Source organism: Puntigrus tetrazona, chromosome 20, assembly GCF_018831695.1.
Source record: "Puntigrus tetrazona isolate hp1 chromosome 20, ASM1883169v1, whole genome shotgun sequence".
NCBI classification, from domain to species: Eukaryota; Metazoa; Chordata; class Actinopteri; order Cypriniformes; family Cyprinidae; genus Puntigrus; species Puntigrus tetrazona.
The window spans coordinates 13,306,822-13,326,677 of NC_056718.1; the positions used below are offsets into that span (position 1 = coordinate 13,306,822).

At 37.4% G+C, this 19,856-nt stretch overlaps 3 protein-coding genes across 3 annotated transcripts; 1 reads left to right on the forward strand and 2 right to left on the reverse strand.

The window, feature by feature from the left end:
* Positions 1–1,044: 1,044 nt before the first annotated feature.
* mrpl19 (mitochondrial ribosomal protein L19) lies at positions 1,045–3,545 on the reverse strand. Its single transcript, XM_043218636.1, has 6 exons — positions 3,394–3,545; positions 3,047–3,164; positions 2,291–2,409; positions 2,057–2,191; positions 1,632–1,813; positions 1,045–1,516 (listed from the first exon to the last, which is right to left on the reverse strand). The coding sequence occupies exons 1-6, from the start codon at positions 3,506–3,508 to the stop codon at positions 1,286–1,288; spliced, it is 900 nt and encodes a 299-aa protein (XP_043074571.1). The 5' UTR covers positions 3,509–3,545; the 3' UTR covers positions 1,045–1,285.
* A 461-nt stretch (positions 3,546–4,006) lies between these two features.
* pfas (phosphoribosylformylglycinamidine synthase) lies at positions 4,007–15,695 on the forward strand. Its single transcript, XM_043220326.1, has 29 exons — positions 4,007–4,131; positions 4,751–4,878; positions 5,312–5,444; positions 5,539–5,644; positions 5,747–5,945; positions 7,161–7,266; positions 7,354–7,494; positions 7,579–7,703; positions 8,095–8,223; positions 8,298–8,429; positions 8,606–8,734; positions 9,106–9,179; positions 9,333–9,489; positions 9,575–9,636; positions 9,717–9,878; positions 9,959–10,063; positions 10,241–10,372; positions 10,617–10,847; positions 11,269–11,449; positions 11,911–11,994; positions 12,088–12,243; positions 12,457–12,576; positions 13,092–13,237; positions 13,367–13,574; positions 13,662–13,753; positions 13,874–13,988; positions 14,206–14,352; positions 14,467–14,607; positions 14,708–15,695. Exons 2-29 carry the CDS (start codon positions 4,755–4,757, stop codon positions 15,013–15,015), a joined length of 3,945 nt encoding a protein of 1,314 aa, XP_043076261.1. The 5' UTR covers positions 4,007–4,131; positions 4,751–4,754; the 3' UTR covers positions 15,016–15,695.
* Positions 15,696–15,837: 142 nt separating this feature from the next.
* Positions 15,838–19,757, reverse strand: si:dkey-183n20.15 (RING-HC_RNF170 domain-containing protein). Its single transcript, XM_043220327.1, has 6 exons — positions 19,676–19,757; positions 18,389–18,455; positions 18,036–18,144; positions 17,197–17,270; positions 16,725–16,835; positions 15,838–16,365 (listed from the first exon to the last, which is right to left on the reverse strand). The coding sequence occupies exons 1-6, from the start codon at positions 19,693–19,695 to the stop codon at positions 16,066–16,068; spliced, it is 681 nt and encodes a 226-aa protein (XP_043076262.1). The 5' UTR covers positions 19,696–19,757; the 3' UTR covers positions 15,838–16,065.
* Between the last annotated feature and the right edge of the window lie 99 nt (positions 19,758–19,856).

Sequence of the window (19,856 nt, forward strand, 5' to 3'; positions counted from 1 at the left end):
GGAGGGCTGGACTGAAGTAGCGCGCCGGGACATTAGATGTCACAGATATAAAAAATAAAATAAAATCTGTGCACCCCTTTGTTTAAGTGGAGTTCATCGAGATCGGGCAGCTATTGTTCTGGAAATTACACTACATTCGTCTAAGGCTGTCCCAGCCTGGGTTTATAGCTTTGGGTTGAAAAGTGCCCAGAAGCACATCGTATCATGCTGCTTTAAATTGTTTCACTCAGCTATTAGCCTATGAATATCAATAATTTTACGCGTTAATAGTCTTTAACCTATAAATATAAAAAAAAAAAAAGCTGTGCATCAATTAATATTATTTCATGCATTCCATTCAATGGAGAAAACTGCCTCCTCCTTTTTATATACATTGGTGTCACCAAGGCCTTATTTATTTGATTTAAAAAAAAAGACAAGGAAAAAAACCTTAAAAACATTAATTTTAGGAAATGCATTTTTCCATTTTAATATATGTAATTTAATAATACATGTACTGCATATCATTACTCTTTTGTTGGTTTTGATTGCTTCCATTGTCTTTGATTGCTTCAGATCAAAGCATTGTCTCATTATGAATTTTAATGATTTTTTGATGAATAAAAAGCATAAAAAGTAAAAAAAAAAAAAAAAAAACCATTTATTTGCAAGCAAAATCTTACGTAACATTATAAATGTGGTTTATTCTAAGTTTATCAGTTTAAAGCATAAAAGCATACTTGCTGAATAAAAGTTTTAATCTTTTTTTAATCTTTCTAATCCCCAACTTTGACTGGTAGCGTAATTTATTTTCAGACTGTAAACAAGCGCAAAATTAGACTATGAAATCTCTTTCAATTTCACTACTTTTGAAAATAGAATTACAGTATAATTATTTAGGATATTTTATTTGCAATTCAAATATCAATTTACATTTTTTTTTTAAGTGTTCTCTGCTGCCCTCTATTGCTCAGAGTGACTAATTGCAAGGTATCACTGCTTGCACAACTGCATATGCAGAAAGTAATGGCACAAATATAAAGATGATAAATAACAGCAAACAAATAATTGCAATTGCTTTAATTTAGGATGGTTATTTGTAGATCAGCAATTGAGCGAGTTCTGATGTATCATACGTAGGCATCTGAATGTATCTCCAAAATCCATTTTGAGGCAAAATCCAGGACCAGAACCACATTGGTATCAGTATCTCTCAAAAGTCTGATCTTTTCAGCATCTTTAGAGGTGTCACCTTACCCTTGTCCCTTCATGTCTCTCATGTCTCTGTCCAGGCTGCAAGTAGTTTCTATGGACTTTTCACTTTGAGATTTTCCTGTACCTCCTTGAAGATCTGCTCCTCTAGTTTGGATGTGTCATACTCCATCAGCATATCATACTGCCTCCACGGTTCTGCCCACTTCTGAGCATGCTCCATCATTTCAGGGGTCAAACATAGGTCAAAGCAGATACCCTTAATGTTAAACTTGGGGCGCTCCCAACGTTTAGACCACGGCTTTGGCTTCATTTTCACTTTTAACTACAAGATAAAGAGAGAAACAGACAGAAAACCTTTCAGTTTAGTGACTAAAAAAAAAGACAGCAGGTGTACAATGTATCATTTCGTAACGTTATAGATGAGAAATATTTTTTACCTGATTGACCGGAACATCTCCTGTTATTTTAGAATAGGCAGGCTGCATGTCAAAGTCGAAGGAGCTGTACTCAGGAAGAGCATCTCTCAAGTATATGAGATTGTCATCCAGCCTCTTCTCCAGCTTCAACACCTCAATCTTACGCATACGTGGACTGTACAATTCGTAGCATATCTCCACTCCTAGAGTGAACAAAAACGCATTTGATAACAAAACGGCAACAAAAGTCAAAAAGCATTAGATTCCATGCATACTGGATATTAAAGTGAAACCAGTACAAATCAGATGAGTTGATGATGACTTGTAATAACTGTATTAAAAGGCACTTGTTATTTTACTATTTTTTATTTAGCTGTTGCGAGAACAGATAATGCAATGAAATTAAAACAAAGTGAAATTAAATGTTACAAGTTTGTTTGTTTTACCTTGGCCATCAACAATGTTCCTAAGTATAAAAGTAGCACCCAATCCTTTTCCAGAGCGTTGAATGCAGATGCCAACAAAGCGATTCAAGTTCCCTTTCACGTGAGGATCAGTCATGTTCACTGCTAAAATACTGCCTAAATGAAACAATACATTTTGAATGTTTGAGGAGAAACAGAGAGGGACACAAACCATCGTAAAACAGAGTAGTCTTGCAGTGCACAAGTATTTCTTACCAACGTAAAACTCTGGAATGTTGAGAACTTTTCGTCTCTGTATCATGTCTTCCCGTTCTGCTGAAAATTTCACAGGGTTTGTGCGCTGACGAGGAGGAATGAACTCTGGACTCAGAAACCTAATCAGACATCATGTAAAACTTTTATGATAATTTTTTTTTTTTTAAAAAGCTGACAGTAAGATCTAATGATGCAAACATTGTCAAATAATGGCATTTTGAATTTAGGCTCTCTTTTAAATGGTTTATATATTTTTTACATATCAGGCATACAACTAAAATTGAATGTTTGCATATTTAAAAAAAAAATACAATCATAATAATCATAATAATAATCAATATATATATATATATATATATATATATATATATATATATATATATATATATATAAACACCATTTAAAAGACAGCCTAAATTTTCCAATTCAAAATACCAACATTTCACAATGTTTGCATCATTAGATATTACTGTCAGCTTTTTACATTTTTTAATCATAAAACTTCATTTGCAAATAACTCAAATAGGCTAGAGTTACTTTTTATGTTTAGTTAACCATTTCTTTATTCCATCAACATACTTACAGGCTTGATAAACATATATATATTCTTGATCATTCATATATCTACATGTTACTATGCAGATTGAGCGACAGGTTCCAATAAACCTTTTCTAATATTCATGTCATACCTCAAAAAGCTGGCAGGAGTAAACTAAAACATAAGCATATACATTCACTCAACAATAACACACATACCGTCGCAGAGACACTTCTTTCTGTGTTTTTTCTAGAATAATAGGTTTGGTTGGAGGAGTGAATTTTGGAGGTCCATCTGACGCTGCAGAGTGCCTCAATACAGACGTTGAAAGAAGTCCTAGGAATAAAACAAACACTGTGTATGTGTACAAATCATGCTAGGAACTAGAACTAGTTATAGTTAACTTGTTCGTTACAACAATTTGTAAAATCTACAAAAGTTAATGCAGAGAAATTCACTTGAGCAGATGATTAGTTAAATTATCGTCTCATTAGTGGGTGTTTTTTTCGTTTATTACCATCTAATGTGAACTCGGTAATGAGGAATATAAAACACAGTAACATACGTTCGTTTTGAGGGAAATATCTTAAAATTCGTAGCAAGCCCATCGTTTCTCGCGTCCTCCTTGCGCACGCCGCCATGTTTGACCTCCGACAAGGGGGAGCGTGTACAAGAAACATTTTGATTGGTTGTCCAACCTTAACAACGACGACTGTGACTGGATGGATGATGTGAAAAATTCGAACGTTTCATACAACGTGAATTATTATTTTAAGTAAAATCTTTGGCGCGCTCAAAACATGAGTAAAATGAATTTGGCACATCTGAAAATATATTGTGTGACTATAATATATGTATTGTGTGACTGTAATATTTTTTAAAACGTTAGAACCGTCCCAACACAAACGAATTGAGCTGTAATAAAGTATTCTCAAAGGTTAATATAGTGTATACTAAAAGGACAAAAGTGTCAAAGACGTGCTAGTGCCCAACTACCCACCCTCATATATGACGAATATATGAAACCCTTTTTTTATTTGAATAGGTCTAAATTAATATCTTAAATGATTAGCTCTGAATTATCAGTATGTTCATCTATTGTCTCGATTCAGATGACATACAGTCAGTAATATTTCTGGTACTACCTAATCGAGCACATATCAGCGCATGCGCAGAAAGCCTGGTCCTTGTGGCGGAAGGTTCGTGTTTAATTCACAGACACACGTGGGTCTGAGTGGTGTCTGCAGTGGTCAACATCACGCATCTGACGACTCTACCTGAAGTCAACTCGAGCAGCCGTCAAGTAAGATGCTTGCTTACCATTTTAATGCAAAGAGAAGTTATAAACATACTTGTTTTGCTAAGTTACCACTACAGTATTTATTCTAATGCCTGTCATATAATATGCACCGACAAGTTTGTCTTTAACTCGCAGGCTGTTAGTTGCATCTCGACAAACTTCTCAGTGTTCGGTTAGTACTTTAAAAGTATATGAATTATTATTGTTTACAGTTCGTAGTTTAAGGGTGTTTGTCGTTGTATTATTCATTTATTCGTGCCATTCAAGTTAAGTTGACCTTTCAATCAAACCCAGTAACACTACTTTTAACAGAATAAGAGACCTCTGACTAGGCTGTGATTGCCTTGTGATGCAACCCACAAATTATTTGTCTGACCCCTGACTTAGTTCATTCCCCATAGAAGCCAATCATTACTAACAGTCTACAACATTTCTCCTTGAAATAAATGGACTACTTTGAAATAAATGGTGAAATAAATGTATAAACTGAGTTGTATTGTTATTAATATTATTATTAAATGCTGATAAATTTAAGGTAAGTCAGGAAATGTTTTCTCTATTGTGCCCCAGTACGCACAGTAAAGAAAGCATGCAGCACTAGTTATAAAAGTCTTTCTTTCAGGATAATGCCTGTCGCTCGGCTCTACAGAAGAGAGGAGGTCGGGGAGGGTCGTGTTGTACAAAGAATTGCACAACTTTATCCAGATGTCACAATAACAACAGAGCTTTGCTACAACGTAGATCTGGACGGTGAGAGAATACTGCATAGAAATAGCAATACGTTTAAATTACAATTATTATTTATTTATATTGCATTTTACAATAAAGATTGTTTCAAAGTCAGTGATAGAAGCAAAACAATAATATTCATGTTGCATATTGAAGTTCTTCAATAGTAAAATGAAAAGATTTCCAGCTGTAAAACAGCTCTAAAAAGACAATAGTCATTATTGAACTTACTTATAAAGCAGATCTGCTTCAGCTGAAGTCAGTTCAGTGTTGATGCAGGTTCAGTAACTATCGTCGTTGCAGAGTTGATCAATTATGAAACAAATTAAATTCATCTATAAAGCAGATCTAAACAAAGCAATGATGTCATCCTGTGGCTCGGTTTTGTGTTGTTTTCATCCAGTAGTGTCTTTCTTCATGTTTGCCATCTCATCACCTTCTGTTTCTCCCCCAGGGTCTGACTCTTTGAGCGTGGAGCAGAAAGGTATTTTGCGCTGGTTGTTCAGTCCTCCTTATTCTGTCAGTCTTTCCGAGGAGCCTACTTTAAAACCAGAGCATGGGGCAAGACTGGTGGAGATCGGACCCAGGTAACCTCCACCACTGTATTATCGTGACGATATGTCATTATGATCTTTATTATAACTCGCATCACACGTTTCAATTATATCTTGACCTTTGTAGGTTGAACTTCTCCACTGCTTGGTCCACCAATGCAGTGTCCATCTGCCGAAGCGCAGGTCTGAGCCGGGTGACGAGAGTGGAGCTCTCCCGCAGGCATTTAATCAAGGTCAGGAGAATAGCTTTTAAATAGCTTTACATTTTAAAGGTTTTTTTTTTTTTTTTTTTTTGCCCATTTTGATTAAACACTCTCTTTTTCATCACCATCTAGCCCCAGGAAGGGCATAACGACATACTGCAGGACGGCGAGATGGATAGACTGATTAGCTGCTTGTATGACACTATGACCGAATGCGTTTACTCCCAGCCAATCACTTCGTTTGCTGTTGATGTTCGGCCACAGGAAGTATTTGATGTGGACATTCTAGGAAAAGGTCGTGTTGCTTTAGAGAAGGCCAATGATGAACTTGGTAAGAGATGTTTTTGGAGTCTGAACAGCAGTTTATTTGATGCACTATCCACATCATCCCATTGGCAAATTAACAGTAGTGGAAAAATATCTGTATCTTTTAAGTATTATTATAAACATCTGAAGCTGTGGTCTTGCGATTTTACCAGTTATATTATGAGTACAAGGTTATAAAACCAGTAGCATGAATGACATGAAATACATTATTGTTAAAGACTAAAGCGAGTGAAATATTTGAAAAATGATTCAATCAACTGCTTTAAGAGCTGTGTGTGTTGGCAGTATTTAGTGATGAGATCTGCAACTCTTCTACAAATAATGATCCAGTATTTTAAGGTCACATACGACTTAACATGATTAGAGGAAGAGTAGATGTCACAAGACGAGAGGGGCCTGTGTGATTAGATCACGAGGTGTGTGAAAGGAAAGAATGAAGGGCTGTATGAGAGACAGTAAGATGGTGAGTTACACCTAAACTCACTGTTTCTACGTCTCAGATTAATGAAGGCCTGCTGGATTAGAAATAAAACAACCACGTGACATCCTTAACAGTCTATTAAAATGTAAATGTATTTCTGTTTTGAGAATAAGTCAGAATATTTTTGCCCCTCGGTTTGACAAGGTTTTGTTCTTTGATTTTGTACACTAATGTTTATAAGTTTGGGGTTGGTTAGATTTATTGTCGTACTTGTATTCAGCAAAGAGTCAAGGCCTTGGTAAAATTACAATTGTTTTCAGCATTGATAATAATAAGAAATGCTCCTTTAAAAACTATTTAGCAAATTAGAGTGATTTCTAAAGCATATAACACTGAAGACTGGAGTACTGGCTGCTAAAAATTCAGATTTACCTTCACAAAAAAAATTATTAAATAAAAAAATGTATTCAAATACAAGTATCTTTTAAATTGTCATTCACTTCCAGCTATTTTTGTTTTACTGCTTGAATTTTCAAACTGGTGTGTCTTTATTATATTATTTTAAAGTATTTTCTTAATTATGAACAAATTAGTTTGTAGTTATTTTTCATGTTATTTCCTGACCGCAGCTAATTCACAGAAAACGGCTCACTTATTCATTTAAAAGAAAAATGGTGGACAGGATGTTCTGTAAAACATATCTGAATAAGCAGCAGGTTAAAGTGAGGAGGTGCTTAGCAATAACCTCATATTTTTTGCTTCTTGTTTGTCTGTCTCTGTTTCTGCACGTACGAGCAGGATTGGCGTTTGACTCTTGGGATCTGGACTACTACGCTGCACTCTTCCAGAGGGTGAAAAGAAATCCCACCAGTGTAGAATGCTTTGATCTTGCTCAGTCCAACAGGTGCTCTCTAGAGAATGAACACCAAAGGAAGCATGTTATCTGCAGTAACATGTACAATGACAATCTTGTGCTGTCTCTGTCCTACAGTGAGCACAGCCGCCACTGGTTCTTCCGAGGGCGAATGATCATTGATGGAGAAGAGCAGAAGGAGACGCTCTTTAGTCTTATTATGGGCACTCAGCACCATAGCAACCAGAACAATGTCATCAAATTCTGTGACAACAGCAGGTTAGATGCTTCTCTGTGAAAGTCAACCCATTTGAACAGTGCTTGGGAAGGATGTCTCAATATGTGGTTCTTGCATGTTTGTAGTGGCATTAAAGGCTTGGAGATGGAGTGCATGTATCCCATAAACCCTGCGCAGGCCAGTCCATATAAAACCCGACATGTTACCAGACACGTCATCTTCACTGCAGAGACACACAACTTCCCCACTGGTCTGATCCTAAATTCATTTAACCTGCTTGCTAAATTCATTCTGATGAGAATTAAAATAGTTTTTACTGTTTTACTGAAAGCATGGTAAATAAGCAGAATATTTTAGTTAATATTTCAACAACATAAGGCATATAATGTGTTTTAGTACACGTTTTATACTATTACAGGATTCAGCTAGAATTAGCTTTTATATATTTTCAGTTTATTTTAATTTCTTAAAGTAGGTTCAGCTAAGCTTTCATAATTTAGTGCTATTTTCGCATAAATGTATTTTATTCATTAAGGTATCATATTTTATTTTAGCTTTATTTCACCTAATGAATTTTTCTTTCGTTCACAATAAAATTTTACAACAATAATGTATATTTGAGTCCTCTTTATTATGCCCAGGTGTTGCTCCATTCAGCGGAGCCACCACAGGCACCGGCGGGCGAATCAGAGATGTGCAGAGCGCTGGAAAGGGTGGTCATGTGATCGCAGGAACTGCTGGATACTGCTTCGGCAACCTGCATATCCCAGGTAAGCCCAAAAGCTCAATACATTCTTTGTTTTGTAAGCAAACCTTCCATTATCTGAATCTTTTCTCTTCTCAGGGTTTGTTCTCCCATGGGAGGAGGATGGTTGGGAGTACCCGTCCAGCTTTGCTCCTCCGCTCCAGGTGGCCATAGAGGCCAGTGATGGAGCCTCAGACTACGGAAATAAATTTGGGGAGCCAGTTCTAGCAGGTGAAATATCTGCCATTTATTTGCTTGTATTTACAGTTGTTAACCGCCATCATGCCTTGCGTACCAAACTAACTGATGTCTAACTGATTTAAAAAAATGTATCACCTGAATGTATTTTAGAATTTTTGGAATACATAAATACACAGTTGTTTACTTAATGTTTTTTGCCCATTAAGGCTTTGCTCGATCCTTTGGGATGCGCTTGGCTAACGGTGAACGACGGGAGTGGATCAAGCCGATCATGTTCAGTGGTGGGTTAGGATCTATTGAGGATCAGCATGTGAAGAAAGAACAGGCTTCACCAGGTACACAAGGAAAAATGTACACCTAAATCACCGTAATTTGTTTTAGAATTTTCATTTAGAAATTGATTTACTTCTGTGGTGGCAAAGGTTAATTTTCAGCAGCAATTTTTCCAGTCTTCATGTCACGTGATCTTTCAGAAATTATTCTGATTAGCTGATTTTGGTGCTCAAGAATAATTTCTTATTATTATCAATGCTGAAAGCAGTTACCGCCATTTTGTGAAAACCATAATACAATTTTCAGTAAAAAAAAATATTTGGTAAATACAATTTTTAATACTAAAATCCTTTTTAAATTAAAGATTTAAAAACTTACTGACAACAAACTGCAATTTCTCTTGATTCATCCTTTTTTCTCTTGTCCTGGGCAGGTATGGAGGTGGTGAAAATTGGAGGTCCTGTATACAGGATCGGTGTTGGTGGAGGGGCTGCCTCTTCTGTACAGGTACACAAAAAAGTGAATTAAATTTAATATAAAAGCTGCTCTGAAGTTCAGGGTTTTTGTGTTTATCGAGAATGACTGTGTTGTATCATTTTTTTCAAAGACTGCAATGATGCAACTTAATAAGTGTGTGTGTGTGTGTGTGTGTTATTCTAGGTTCAAGGTGATAACTCCAGTGCCAGAGATCTTGGTGCAGTTCAAAGAGGAGATGCTGAAATGGAGCAAAAGATGAACCGGGCTCTCAGGGCTTGCCTGGAGCGAGAGGAAGGAAACCCCATCTGCAGCATTCATGACCAGGGTGCTGGAGGCAATGGTACTGGTGCTTTTAAGTTCAGTGCTTCCCTACTCAACAACACAAATTTATTAAAATGTAGAAAAGCATCTTGTTATTTGTTTAGGTAATGTGTTAAAGGAGCTGAGTGAGCCTGCTGGTGCCGTTATCTATACTAGCAAGTTTAAGGTGAGATAAAGACTTTAACAAAACACCTGTATCTTTATTTTGATGTCAAAATATTTTATATGTTTTGCATTAATGCTCAGAGAGGTGACCCAACCCTCAGTGTTTTGGAGCTGTGGGGGGCGGAGTATCAAGAGAGTAATGCATTGTTACTCCGCCCCTCTGACCGGAGCTTCCTAGAGAGGGTGTGTCAGAGGGAGAAATGTCCTGTTGACTTTGTGGGCAAGATAACTGGCGATGGCAAGGTGAGCCAAACTATCTTTTTGTAGCTAAAAATGTATTTTGTGACACTTTTTGGCACACACTCATGTACATTGCTCTTTAGATTGTGCTTTTGGACGACCTGTGTAAACCGACCGATGGGCTTGATAGTGGCAGGTGCCCTGTGGATCTGGAGCTGGATTGGGTCCTGGGAAAGATGCCACAAAAGGTTTAAACTTTACTAGTCATGGCCTAAATCTGCTCAAGACCTCATTAAGAAATTGACAAAGTTAGAAATTGTGGTACACTGCACCCTCTCTTGGCTGATTTTTGTACTGCAAATTTAAATGGTCAAATTATGCTTTTTGGATTTTTATGTTACTTTCCACTCAACATATCTTTTTAGGAGTTTGTATTGGAGCGCATGGCTGTGTCTCTGCAGCCTCTCTCTCTTCCTGTGGGTCTTTCTGTTCTTCCAGCTCTGGAAAGAGTTCTCCGGCTGCCTGCAGTGGCCAGTAAGCGCTACCTCACCAACAAGGTACAATACTCAATGCTTAGCACATGCATAATAATATATAAGTAATGCAATTTTTTACATCTCCAGATATAGCCAGACATTAAAAATGTATTGTTGCCATCTTAAATTTTATTTAGTTTTTTAAGAATTATATTTTAATATTTCAATTAATTTTGTAAGGTCATTATTTAATACACAGGCATTACAAAGGAATTGAAAAAAATAAATGCAAACAATTTTACGCAAAAAAAACCCTCTGTTCCAGGTTGATCGATCTGTGACTGGTCTGGTTGCTCAGCAACAGTGTGTAGGACCTCTTCACACTCCACTGGCTGACGTAGCTGTTGTTGCCCTGTCTCCGTTCAGCCTCCAGGGTGCAGCCACGGCAATAGGCGAGCAGCCAATCAAAGGGCTGGTGTCACCAGCAGCTGGGGCTCGTATGGCTGTGGGAGAAGCTCTCACTAACCTGGTGTTTGCAAGAGTGTCTGCTCTCAAGGTGAAGAAGCCTTTGCATTTTTGAACATGTTAAAGAGAGACTTTATTCAAAAAATGAAAATTCTGTTATTAACTATTTATCCTCATGTCTTTCCAAACTCTGAAAATCTTCATTAGTCTTTAGAAAAAAAAGTATATTATTTATTTTTAAAAATATATTAATTATTATTATTTAACTATTTATTTTCTTTCATGTCAGTCTTTGCTATGCATTCACAATAGTACCACAGGAAAGTGAGAAATTGATTATTCTATGCACACCAAAAGTATTCTGTTAGCTTCATAAAATTACAATTGAACCACTGAATCACATGGATTGCTGTCTAGGCTAAAAATATTTAGTTTTTTTTACATATGCATGTAAATTGGTAAAACACACACACACACACTTGTCACCCAAGGATATCTGTGCATCTTCACAGGATGTAAAGTGCAGCGGTAACTGGATGTGGGCTGCCAAGCTGCCAGGAGAAGGTGCTTGCCTGTGGGATGCGTGTCAGGCCATGTGTGAGGTGATGGGGCAGCTGGGAGTGGCTGTGGATGGAGGAAAAGATTCACTCAGCATGGCTGCACGTGTTAGTGGGGAAACTGTCAAGGCCCCAGGTATCAGTGTTAAGCATATCTGAATTAGGTGTGGACATTAGTCGATTTTTCTAGCACAAGAAAATTTAAAAGTTGTTTACTCATGAATTATAGCAGGCAACGTCTGTCCAGGAGTGCCAGTGTCCTGCAGAGTTTAGCTGCGACCCTGAAAAAAAACCTCACCTGCCTGTAGCTTTATTTAATCTTGAAGACCTTGGATTAGCGTGTTCAGGTGTGTTTGATTAGGGTTGGAGTGAAACACTGCAGGACATTGGCACTCCAGGACTGACATTGCCCACCCCTCAATTATAGCATGAGTATGTCACACATTTATTTTATACTCTATTCTTTAAAGTTTGAATACTGCTAATTTAAACTGACCATAAGTTGTAGTAAATGCATTCAAAATGTTTTTAAAAATCCATATAAATGCTGTTCTTCTGAACACAGTAAACTCCAAATCTGATCTCCTTGTGTTTTAGGCTCTCTGGTTATCTCTGTGTATGCTGTGTGTCCTGATATTACAGCCACTGTGACCCCTGACCTGGACAACCCTGGCGGCAAAGGTTGATCTCAAATCTTTACCATTTTTATCAATTTCAACATATACAAGCAGATATATAAGACTAATTTACGAACGTGCTCTCTCATCCTCTCAGGTGTGCTTCTGTATGTGCCTGTGAGCTCAGGTAAATACAGACTGGGCGGCTCTGCTCTAGCTCAGTGTTACGGACAGCTTGGAGACAGCAGCCCAGATCTGGATCAGCCAGACAAACTCTCTGCTTGCTTCAACACAACACAGATATTGATTCAGGGTTAGTATGTGCTATTATGTTGGGGGTTTTTAACTTCATCTTATATATTGATATATTAATAGCGCCATTATTCCTAAGCTCAAACGGTTAAAAATAAAAACATCCATAAACAGTTTTTGCTCCTCCCAAACTCTGCTGCTCTGATATTTAGTTCACAAACCACTGCAGAATTTTATCTCTAAACAGTCTGTTGATTTTAACTTTATATTGCAGATCGACTGCTGACTGCAGGACATGATGTCAGTGATGGAGGGTTAATTTCCTGTCTGCTGGAGATGGCCTTTGCAGGCAATTGTGGGATGGATGTGGACTTGCCTTTAGAAGGCGTTGACGGTTGGTGATAAAAAAACAAAACATTTATGTTTGGAGGGAAAAATGCTTTTTCCTTAAAGTTACTTGTGCCAGCCATCATAAGGCAGTTTCCATCCACACTTTTATTACAGTCTCCAGAAAAAAATGTGCGTTTCATTCACATAAAAAGTGCTTACAATAATTTGAGGTGAATATTTTTTTAGTTTTTACATTTCTCAGGAAAAATTATTTTGGTATTATTTATATGCTGTTACAGTATTGGTTCATATTTTGAAATTGCATGTATTAAAAATCGCACTTCTTTATTGTATGAGATTTTTATCCAAAGCGAGATATTATCTTTTATAAAAATATTATAAATATAGAAGTATAAATATAATATGTTATTTATAATATCATAATAAATTAATTCAAGGTTGTTGTTTTGGGTTTTTTTTTTTTTTTTTTTTTTTTTTGAGTATTTTTTACTTTTTTTTTTTCTCATTAAAGATAGCTCTAGATATCGCCCCACGAATCATCTCATTCCTCTCTTTCAGTGATGGAGGCTCTTTTTTCAGAGGAGCTCGGCTTGGTTTTGGAAGTGTGTGAGAGTAACGCATTGACTGCGTGTAAGAGATACACAGATGCTGGTCTCCTCTGTCACAGAATTGGCAGAACGTCTGGTTTTGGACCTGATGCCAGGGTGAGCAGAGTTCTTCTCACCTAAAAGAATGTGCATGGATTAATGGCGCTCAGTAGAGTCTTATTAGACCTATTGATTGTAGAGAAAGCATTCAATAACTGATAATTTCTTCTCCACACTGTCTTGTAGGTCAGAGTGAGTCTGTGTGGACAGGAAGTGCTGAACGAGCGTCTACCCACACTTAGGGCGATATGGGAAAGCACTAGTTTTCAGCTGGAGCGACTGCAGGCTAATCCACTGTGTGTCCAAGAGGAGGAAGAAGGGCTCGCTTCTCGCACACAGCAGTACCTCAAGCTCACCTTTGACCCTTCACAAACACCCATCATTAAAGAGCTCTGTAAGAACATGAACCCAATTCACAATCATGAAACTTTCCCGTTTTCATACTTGACCTGTGTGTTAAAATATTTAAGTTGTGTTTCAGCTTCAGGGAAACCTTGCGCAGCTGTTGTAAGAGAGGAAGGCAGTAATGGAGACCGAGAGATGTCTGCTTCTCTGTTCATGGCTGGATTCGAGGTAAAAAAAAAAAAAAAAAAGCATACTTTTTTGCTTTTTAAACTTGTTTTATTTTAACTGATAACCAGGCAGAGTTCAATTAATTTTGACATTTGACCTTTTTTCATGCGTGATCTGTAGGTGTGGGATGTCACAATGCAGGACCTGTGCTCAGGCTCCATGACCCTTGACCCCTTCCGAGCTGTGGTGTTTGTGGGTGGTTTTAGCTATGCAGATGTGCTGGGGTCAGCTAAAGGTGAAAATCAAACTATTGCATGTTGCAGCAATATGGCATATCACTGCTGAACTGTATGTTAGTTTTGCTATATAATGATAACAAGCATTAACTCATCCCCACCATTAAATGTACTTATGATCTAAGATTTGTGGCTAAGGTCATAGGTTATTTAGCCACACTGCATACTGAAAATGACTGGGTCTTTACACTTCTTTGACCTTTTCTTATTCGTCAGGTTGGGCTGCCACAGTGACCTTTAACCCCAAGGCTCGTGAGGAGTTTGAACGCTTCCGCAATCGTGATGACACGCTGAGTCTAGGAGTGTGTAACGGTTGCCAGCTCATGGCTTTGCTGGGCTGGGTGGGTGAAAGAGGGGATGGAGGTGAGAGATAAACCTTTTAGTTTTTTCCATGTGTAAATACCAACAAGAATTTACCTTTGTTCTTTATTTTATTTTGAATTAATGCAGTTATTTTTTTATTCATTTCTATTGTAGGTTCTGATGTTACTCTGACCCATAATAAGTCCGGTCGGTTTGAATCAAGGTTTGTGAGTGTAGGTATCCTGCCTTCTCCGGCCATCATGCTTAAGGGAATGGAGGGATCTTCTCTGGGTGTTTGGGTCGCTCATGGAGAAGGTTAGAAACATGTTTATTGTAACATTCAACTTGTGTGTGTGTGTGTGTGTGTGTGTCTGTGTATGTTTGTTCCTCTTGAGTGACTTCTTTTGTTCTTCAGGTCTGATGCAGTTTCGTTCTCCTGAGGCTCAGAAGAAACTGATCAGTGCCTCTTTGGCTCCTCTGCGTTATGTGGATGATTCGGGAACCCCTACTGAAATCTATCCCATGAACCCCAACGGTTCTGCACAAGGTGTAGCAGGCATCTGCTCAGCAGATGGGCGTCACCTGGCTATGATGCCCCATCCAGAGCGGGCCGTGCTGGGCTGGCAGTGGGCTTGGGCCCCTCAGCACCTCAGGGGATCACTGGAGGCCTCACCCTGGCTTAGCATGTTCCGTAATGCGGCAGTCTGGTGTCAGAACTCATAGAGATATGCTACTGTACAGTTGTGATAGACGACTAAACAAATGAGCCAACTAGACAACTTAAAGGGATAGTTTACCCCCAACCCCCAAAAATGGCAATTACTCACCTTCATGTCATTTTAAACCTGTATGCATCTTTCTTCTGCTGAACACAAAATACAGTATTTTGTAGAATGTTGATAGTTAAACGGTTTTGTTGTTTGGTTTGAAATGACATAAAGGTGAGTGAATGACATAATGTTTATTTTTGGGTGAACCATCCATTTTAAGATCCTTGTTTAGAAATGTTTGGATGTTCTCAGACTGACTTTTTGAAATCTTACATTCCTGCATACTAACTTTCAAGCAGAACTGACATATAAAGTCCTTTTGGAAACCGATGCCTTAACATACACGTCTAAATTCATAACGGGCTCTTACAATTAAAATGTAATGGCTGATTTTCACTGTTTTTCTTTTAAAAATCCAAACTATACATTCCAGAAATTAACTTTGCACTGACTAAAGTTTTACTGAAACATTAACTCTAAATGACATTATTATAACCATTTTTCAGTAAAAAAAAGCAACATATGCATTCCTAATATTATCGTTGAACTGCAGGTTTTTATTGATGAAACACTGCAAACACACTTCAAAGCATTACATTCAAAACATTTAATAAACTCCTGATTATAAATGTTTGTCTTGTCTGCTTTATGTGTTTATGTAAGGGAAAAAGCACATCTAGAATCATGTATTCAGACACCATAAAAAAAAACCGAATGGATTATTTATATATATAAATATTTATTAGAAACTTGCTTATTTACAAACCACTTTACATTTTATTATATACAATCTGTCTTTAATAAAACACCTTAAATTGCTGTTTTTAAAACATCAGAACTCCACTCATCTCATTTAGTGCTGTATGTCTATTCTAGACGCATCATCATTGAAAATCCATGTTCAATATGATCAAAGTGCAGCAGGCCATAACACTGTTAACCTTTGCCAACAAGGTTGATTAGTGTAATTTCAACATGCTAGTAAGCACATTATCCCTGTCCTTTACAACGTGTCGGTCAGCACACCCTGCGAGTGTGTTCTTGTCCTCTGCGGCCCCATCTGCTGGTTGATGTTTATAATGCAGATGAGAAGAAGGAAGACCACTACAAAATCATCCAGCATGCCCAGCACGCTGCTCAGCGGCCCAGGAAGAGTCTCCAGCGGGGAGGCCAAAGACATGGCAGCGCCAAAACCACAGACGGCCACCCTCAAGAGAAACAGCCACACCAGGCCACCCATGTTCCCCAGCCATCGCACCAGAAAGAGCAGGAAGAGGGGTGTATCACACAGGTAGTCCTTCACCTACAAAACCAGAAGATGACAATCACGCTGTAGCATATAACCTAGCACGTGAGATATCGGTGCGTGCTGCATATCTGAACAAAAACACGTCCGTGGGTGTCTTCCAACTAGGAAACCATGTCCTTCCTGACATCAGGAACTAAAATAGGTGTGGTGTGATACATTCCAGAGCTAATAAAGTGATAAACACTGCTGAGAAGTAATAATGCTAATTGTACGAATTCACTGTGGCACGAGTTTGTCAACACAAAGAATGGTTATATAATGCCGCTTTTCAGCTGTCATTCAATCGCATTGTCTGTTAAGTTGGTCTAAAGCAGCATTAGTGCTTTAGCCCATCTTTAAGCACATATTTGTACCTGTCTTGGTGCTCCAGAGTAGCGCTTGTTATAGTCTCTGACGTGTTTGAGCACTTCTGTCTCTTTACAGTCAGCTCTGGTCTCTCTGAAGAGATGGCACATCTTATTCACCTGAGGATAAAGAATAAAAGGCAACAAATAAATTGACAGTTTTACCTTTTCTATACATATACTGTACATACACACGCACATATGTATACATTCAGAAGCAATTGCTTTAGTTTCACATAATTCTTTAAAATACATTTTTAATAAACTTATGGTAATATAGAAAGTATAAATTATTATTAACAATGTTGAAAACATTTATGCAACTTATTAGTTCAGCAGAAAATTGTCATTCATTTATGATAATCAAAGAAAAAGGAAAAAAAGAACATTTTATTCAGAACCACAATATAAAAAAAAACACAAAATACATTTATTTATTTATTTTATTCAAGAAGCGTGCATCAGCTAAGAAATCTCTTACCGTCTGTCTGCACAAAGGACAGCTGATGGCATCTAACCAGGAGCAGTGTTTCCAGTAAGATATCAGACATGGAGCTAGAGAGTGGAAAAAGACAGAAGACAGATAAGCGTGGGCCTCTCCTTCAACATGTGCCTAGTGCCATGTGCCAGAAAACTGTTTTCATCAGATAGATAAAATAAATGTGCTTTTCCTCTGAAATGCATTGGCTTCAGTGATTCAGAAAATTAATTTGGATTCCACCATTCACATCATGTGAAAACCTCACAAAAATATGGTTTGTTGCTATTTATGTTCTGATTCAGGTAAAACCGGTATATAATTTTTTTCTCAATAGCAAGTATTTAACATAAAGTAGCTGTTAAGGTCTACTTCTTTTTCTGTATTTAGTAGAACTGATGTGCCTAGAATGAATAATACAAATAAAAATGTGTATTAAAACAAATCATTATTTTTATGTAAAAATTGTATTGCTTGTTATTTGCTGCTCTTTATTTCAGTCTCTTTAATGTGCTGATTTAAAGCACCCGTGCTACAAGAACAACCTTGTAGTTTACTATTAACAAAATATTCCCTCTCTGAGTGTGTATTCACGTGATCTGGGTCAGGTGAGAGGCTTGGCTATCGTAACTATGGCAACAGTATAATATTAAACTCCATATAAAACACTGTAGAGTCACATGACAGGGTAAGTGTTCAGTGCTGGCCACCATCTGCTCTCTCACAGTGCACCAGTTACATTCAGCTAAAGTAAACCGGCATGATGATGAACGCTGAAAATATTTCGCATGTGCTTTTTTTTCTTTTTTGCAGTGATGTGTTTTAAGGAGGTTGATACGTACCACAGAAAAGATGCCCACAGTTGGTCTCTACAGGATAGCTGGCGATCTGTAAACAGACAGGACAGTGATTGTCCCTGTTGCCTGCTGGCAACCACATTGTAGGTAAATCCTGCAAGCATGAATTTAAGATTATTAATCTGGATTTTTACTTATTTTATAATAAGTAAAACTTTTTAGTACTAAATGATATATGAAATTGTATACAGTATATAAATAGTGTTCTGTTGCGTGTGTCATTCATTTCTAGGGTAATGTTTGATTTTATAGTACTTGAAAATGCCTTGAAATAAAATACACAATATAAGAAGTTTTCTGTGCGTGGCGTGTGTTGTGGGGGGGAGGGGTGTATTCACCTCTCTTTTGTTCACGTGAGGGTTGTGTGGCTGGCCTTGACTCCTTATCTTTGAGAGCAGAGGAGACCTTCAAAAGCGAGAGATGTAGTTATTAAAATACAATACTGGATTTTATGTTCAGCCATTCTGTTGAACTGAAAGACTTCAAATCGCAACGCGGGTCTTTTTCTTTTGAAGTTCTGAGTACGCTGCGTTGAAAAGTACATAGTTGCTTTTCGTTAGAATAAAAACATTTATTCATCTCAACCCTCTATTACATCTACAATACATTATTTCTGTCTTTTTGTTCAATTGTATGGATAGGCTGACTAAGTCTGTAAGGGCACGTACAACATCTAAATGTGGCTGTCTGACACACCTGTGTCCTTTACTCATGCCAGATAATGCAACATCAGACAGCCTTAAAAGTACATAAGCCTTTGAAGTGTCTGACCCTGGAACACAAATCCAGTCATAGCATGGGTATATTTGTAGCAATAGCCAAAAATACACTGCATGGGTCAAAACGATCGATTCTTCTTCTATGCCATAAATTATTACGACATTAAGTAAATCATCTTCCATAAGGGCTAATGGTAAATATATTAAATCTTAATCTTTGATTACTAATATACATCGCTAAGGACTTAATTTGGACAATTTTAGATTTTTGTACCCTCAGATTGCTGATTTTCAAATAGTGGTATATTAGCCAAATATTGTCAAATCCTTAAAAAAGCAATCATTATTTATTCAGCTTTTAGATGATGTAAAACCAGGGTCAATGGTAACATATGTTAGTACTGAACTAACATTTGCTTTTGATATTGAAATAACTACATTTGCATTTTAGCTTGTTATCTTATACAGCAAAATTGTCCTTAAAACACAGCACTGTGCACATGATCCCATGTGAAAGTGCCTGAGAATTGTGTGACTGTGAGTTCAGTTTAGAATTGAATAAAGTTAGACTGACATAACTGCCTGGTGTCATAATATTAATGTCTGTGTGGTGTCTTTACTGCCCCCTAATACCATAACACAATTAACCTGCCGTCTCAGGACACAACACTTCATCATAATACATGAACATAATGCTTGTAATTTTTAAATATAGCCTTATATAAAACACAATCTTAATTTTATATTAAACACAAGTTAAATAATCTGCTCTGTTCATATACACAATGGCATCGTTTAAACATTTAAACAAATTTACATAGCAGACCGTTTCTGAATGGATTCCTGAGCACAAACACGTGCATTAAATGTATTTAATGTGAATCTAACACAGTTTGTCTCTCTCACCTGTTGTGGAAGGTGGGCATGTTTCTCGTTCGTAATTCGGTTGCTTTCTCTCGTGGAAGGCAGAGACTGGAATGCTTTCTCACTGCTGCATTGTACACAGTAAATTTGACAGACGGGTTAATCTTTAACCAGGCCACCGGTCCCCCTTTTTTGGAGATTAGGTAACTACAATGATTTCCTG

Excerpts from the sequence above, each read along its gene's own strand:
- mrpl19 (XM_043218636.1), bottom strand. The coding sequence starts at position 3,508 with ATGTTTCTTGTACACGCTCCCCCTTGTCGGAGGTCAAACATGGCGGCG. Across the intron at positions 3,165-3,393 it reads ATATTTCCCTCAAAACGAAC|GACTTCTTTCAACGTCTGTA; the intron begins GTATGTTACTGT and ends TTTTATTCCTAG. Across the intron at positions 2,192-2,290 it reads CATTCCAGAGTTTTACGTTG|GCAGTATTTTAGCAGTGAAC; the intron begins GTAAGAAATACT and ends TGTTTCATTTAG.
- pfas (XM_043220326.1), top strand. The coding sequence starts at position 4,755 with ATGCCTGTCGCTCGGCTCTACAGAAGAGAGGAGGTCGGGGAGGGTCGT. Across the intron at positions 8,224-8,297 it reads CGGCAACCTGCATATCCCAG|GGTTTGTTCTCCCATGGGAG; the intron begins GTAAGCCCAAAA and ends TTCTCTTCTCAG. Across the intron at positions 13,989-14,205 it reads TGTGCTGGGGTCAGCTAAAG|GTTGGGCTGCCACAGTGACC; the intron begins GTGAAAATCAAA and ends CTTATTCGTCAG.
- si:dkey-183n20.15 (XM_043220327.1), bottom strand. The coding sequence starts at position 19,695 with ATGCCCACCTTCCACAACAG. Across the intron at positions 18,456-19,675 it reads ATGCCCACCTTCCACAACAG|GTCTCCTCTGCTCTCAAAGA; the intron begins GTGAGAGAGACA and ends TCGCTTTTGAAG. Across the intron at positions 16,836-17,196 it reads GTCCTTTGTGCAGACAGACG|GTGAATAAGATGTGCCATCT; the intron begins GTAAGAGATTTC and ends CTTTATCCTCAG.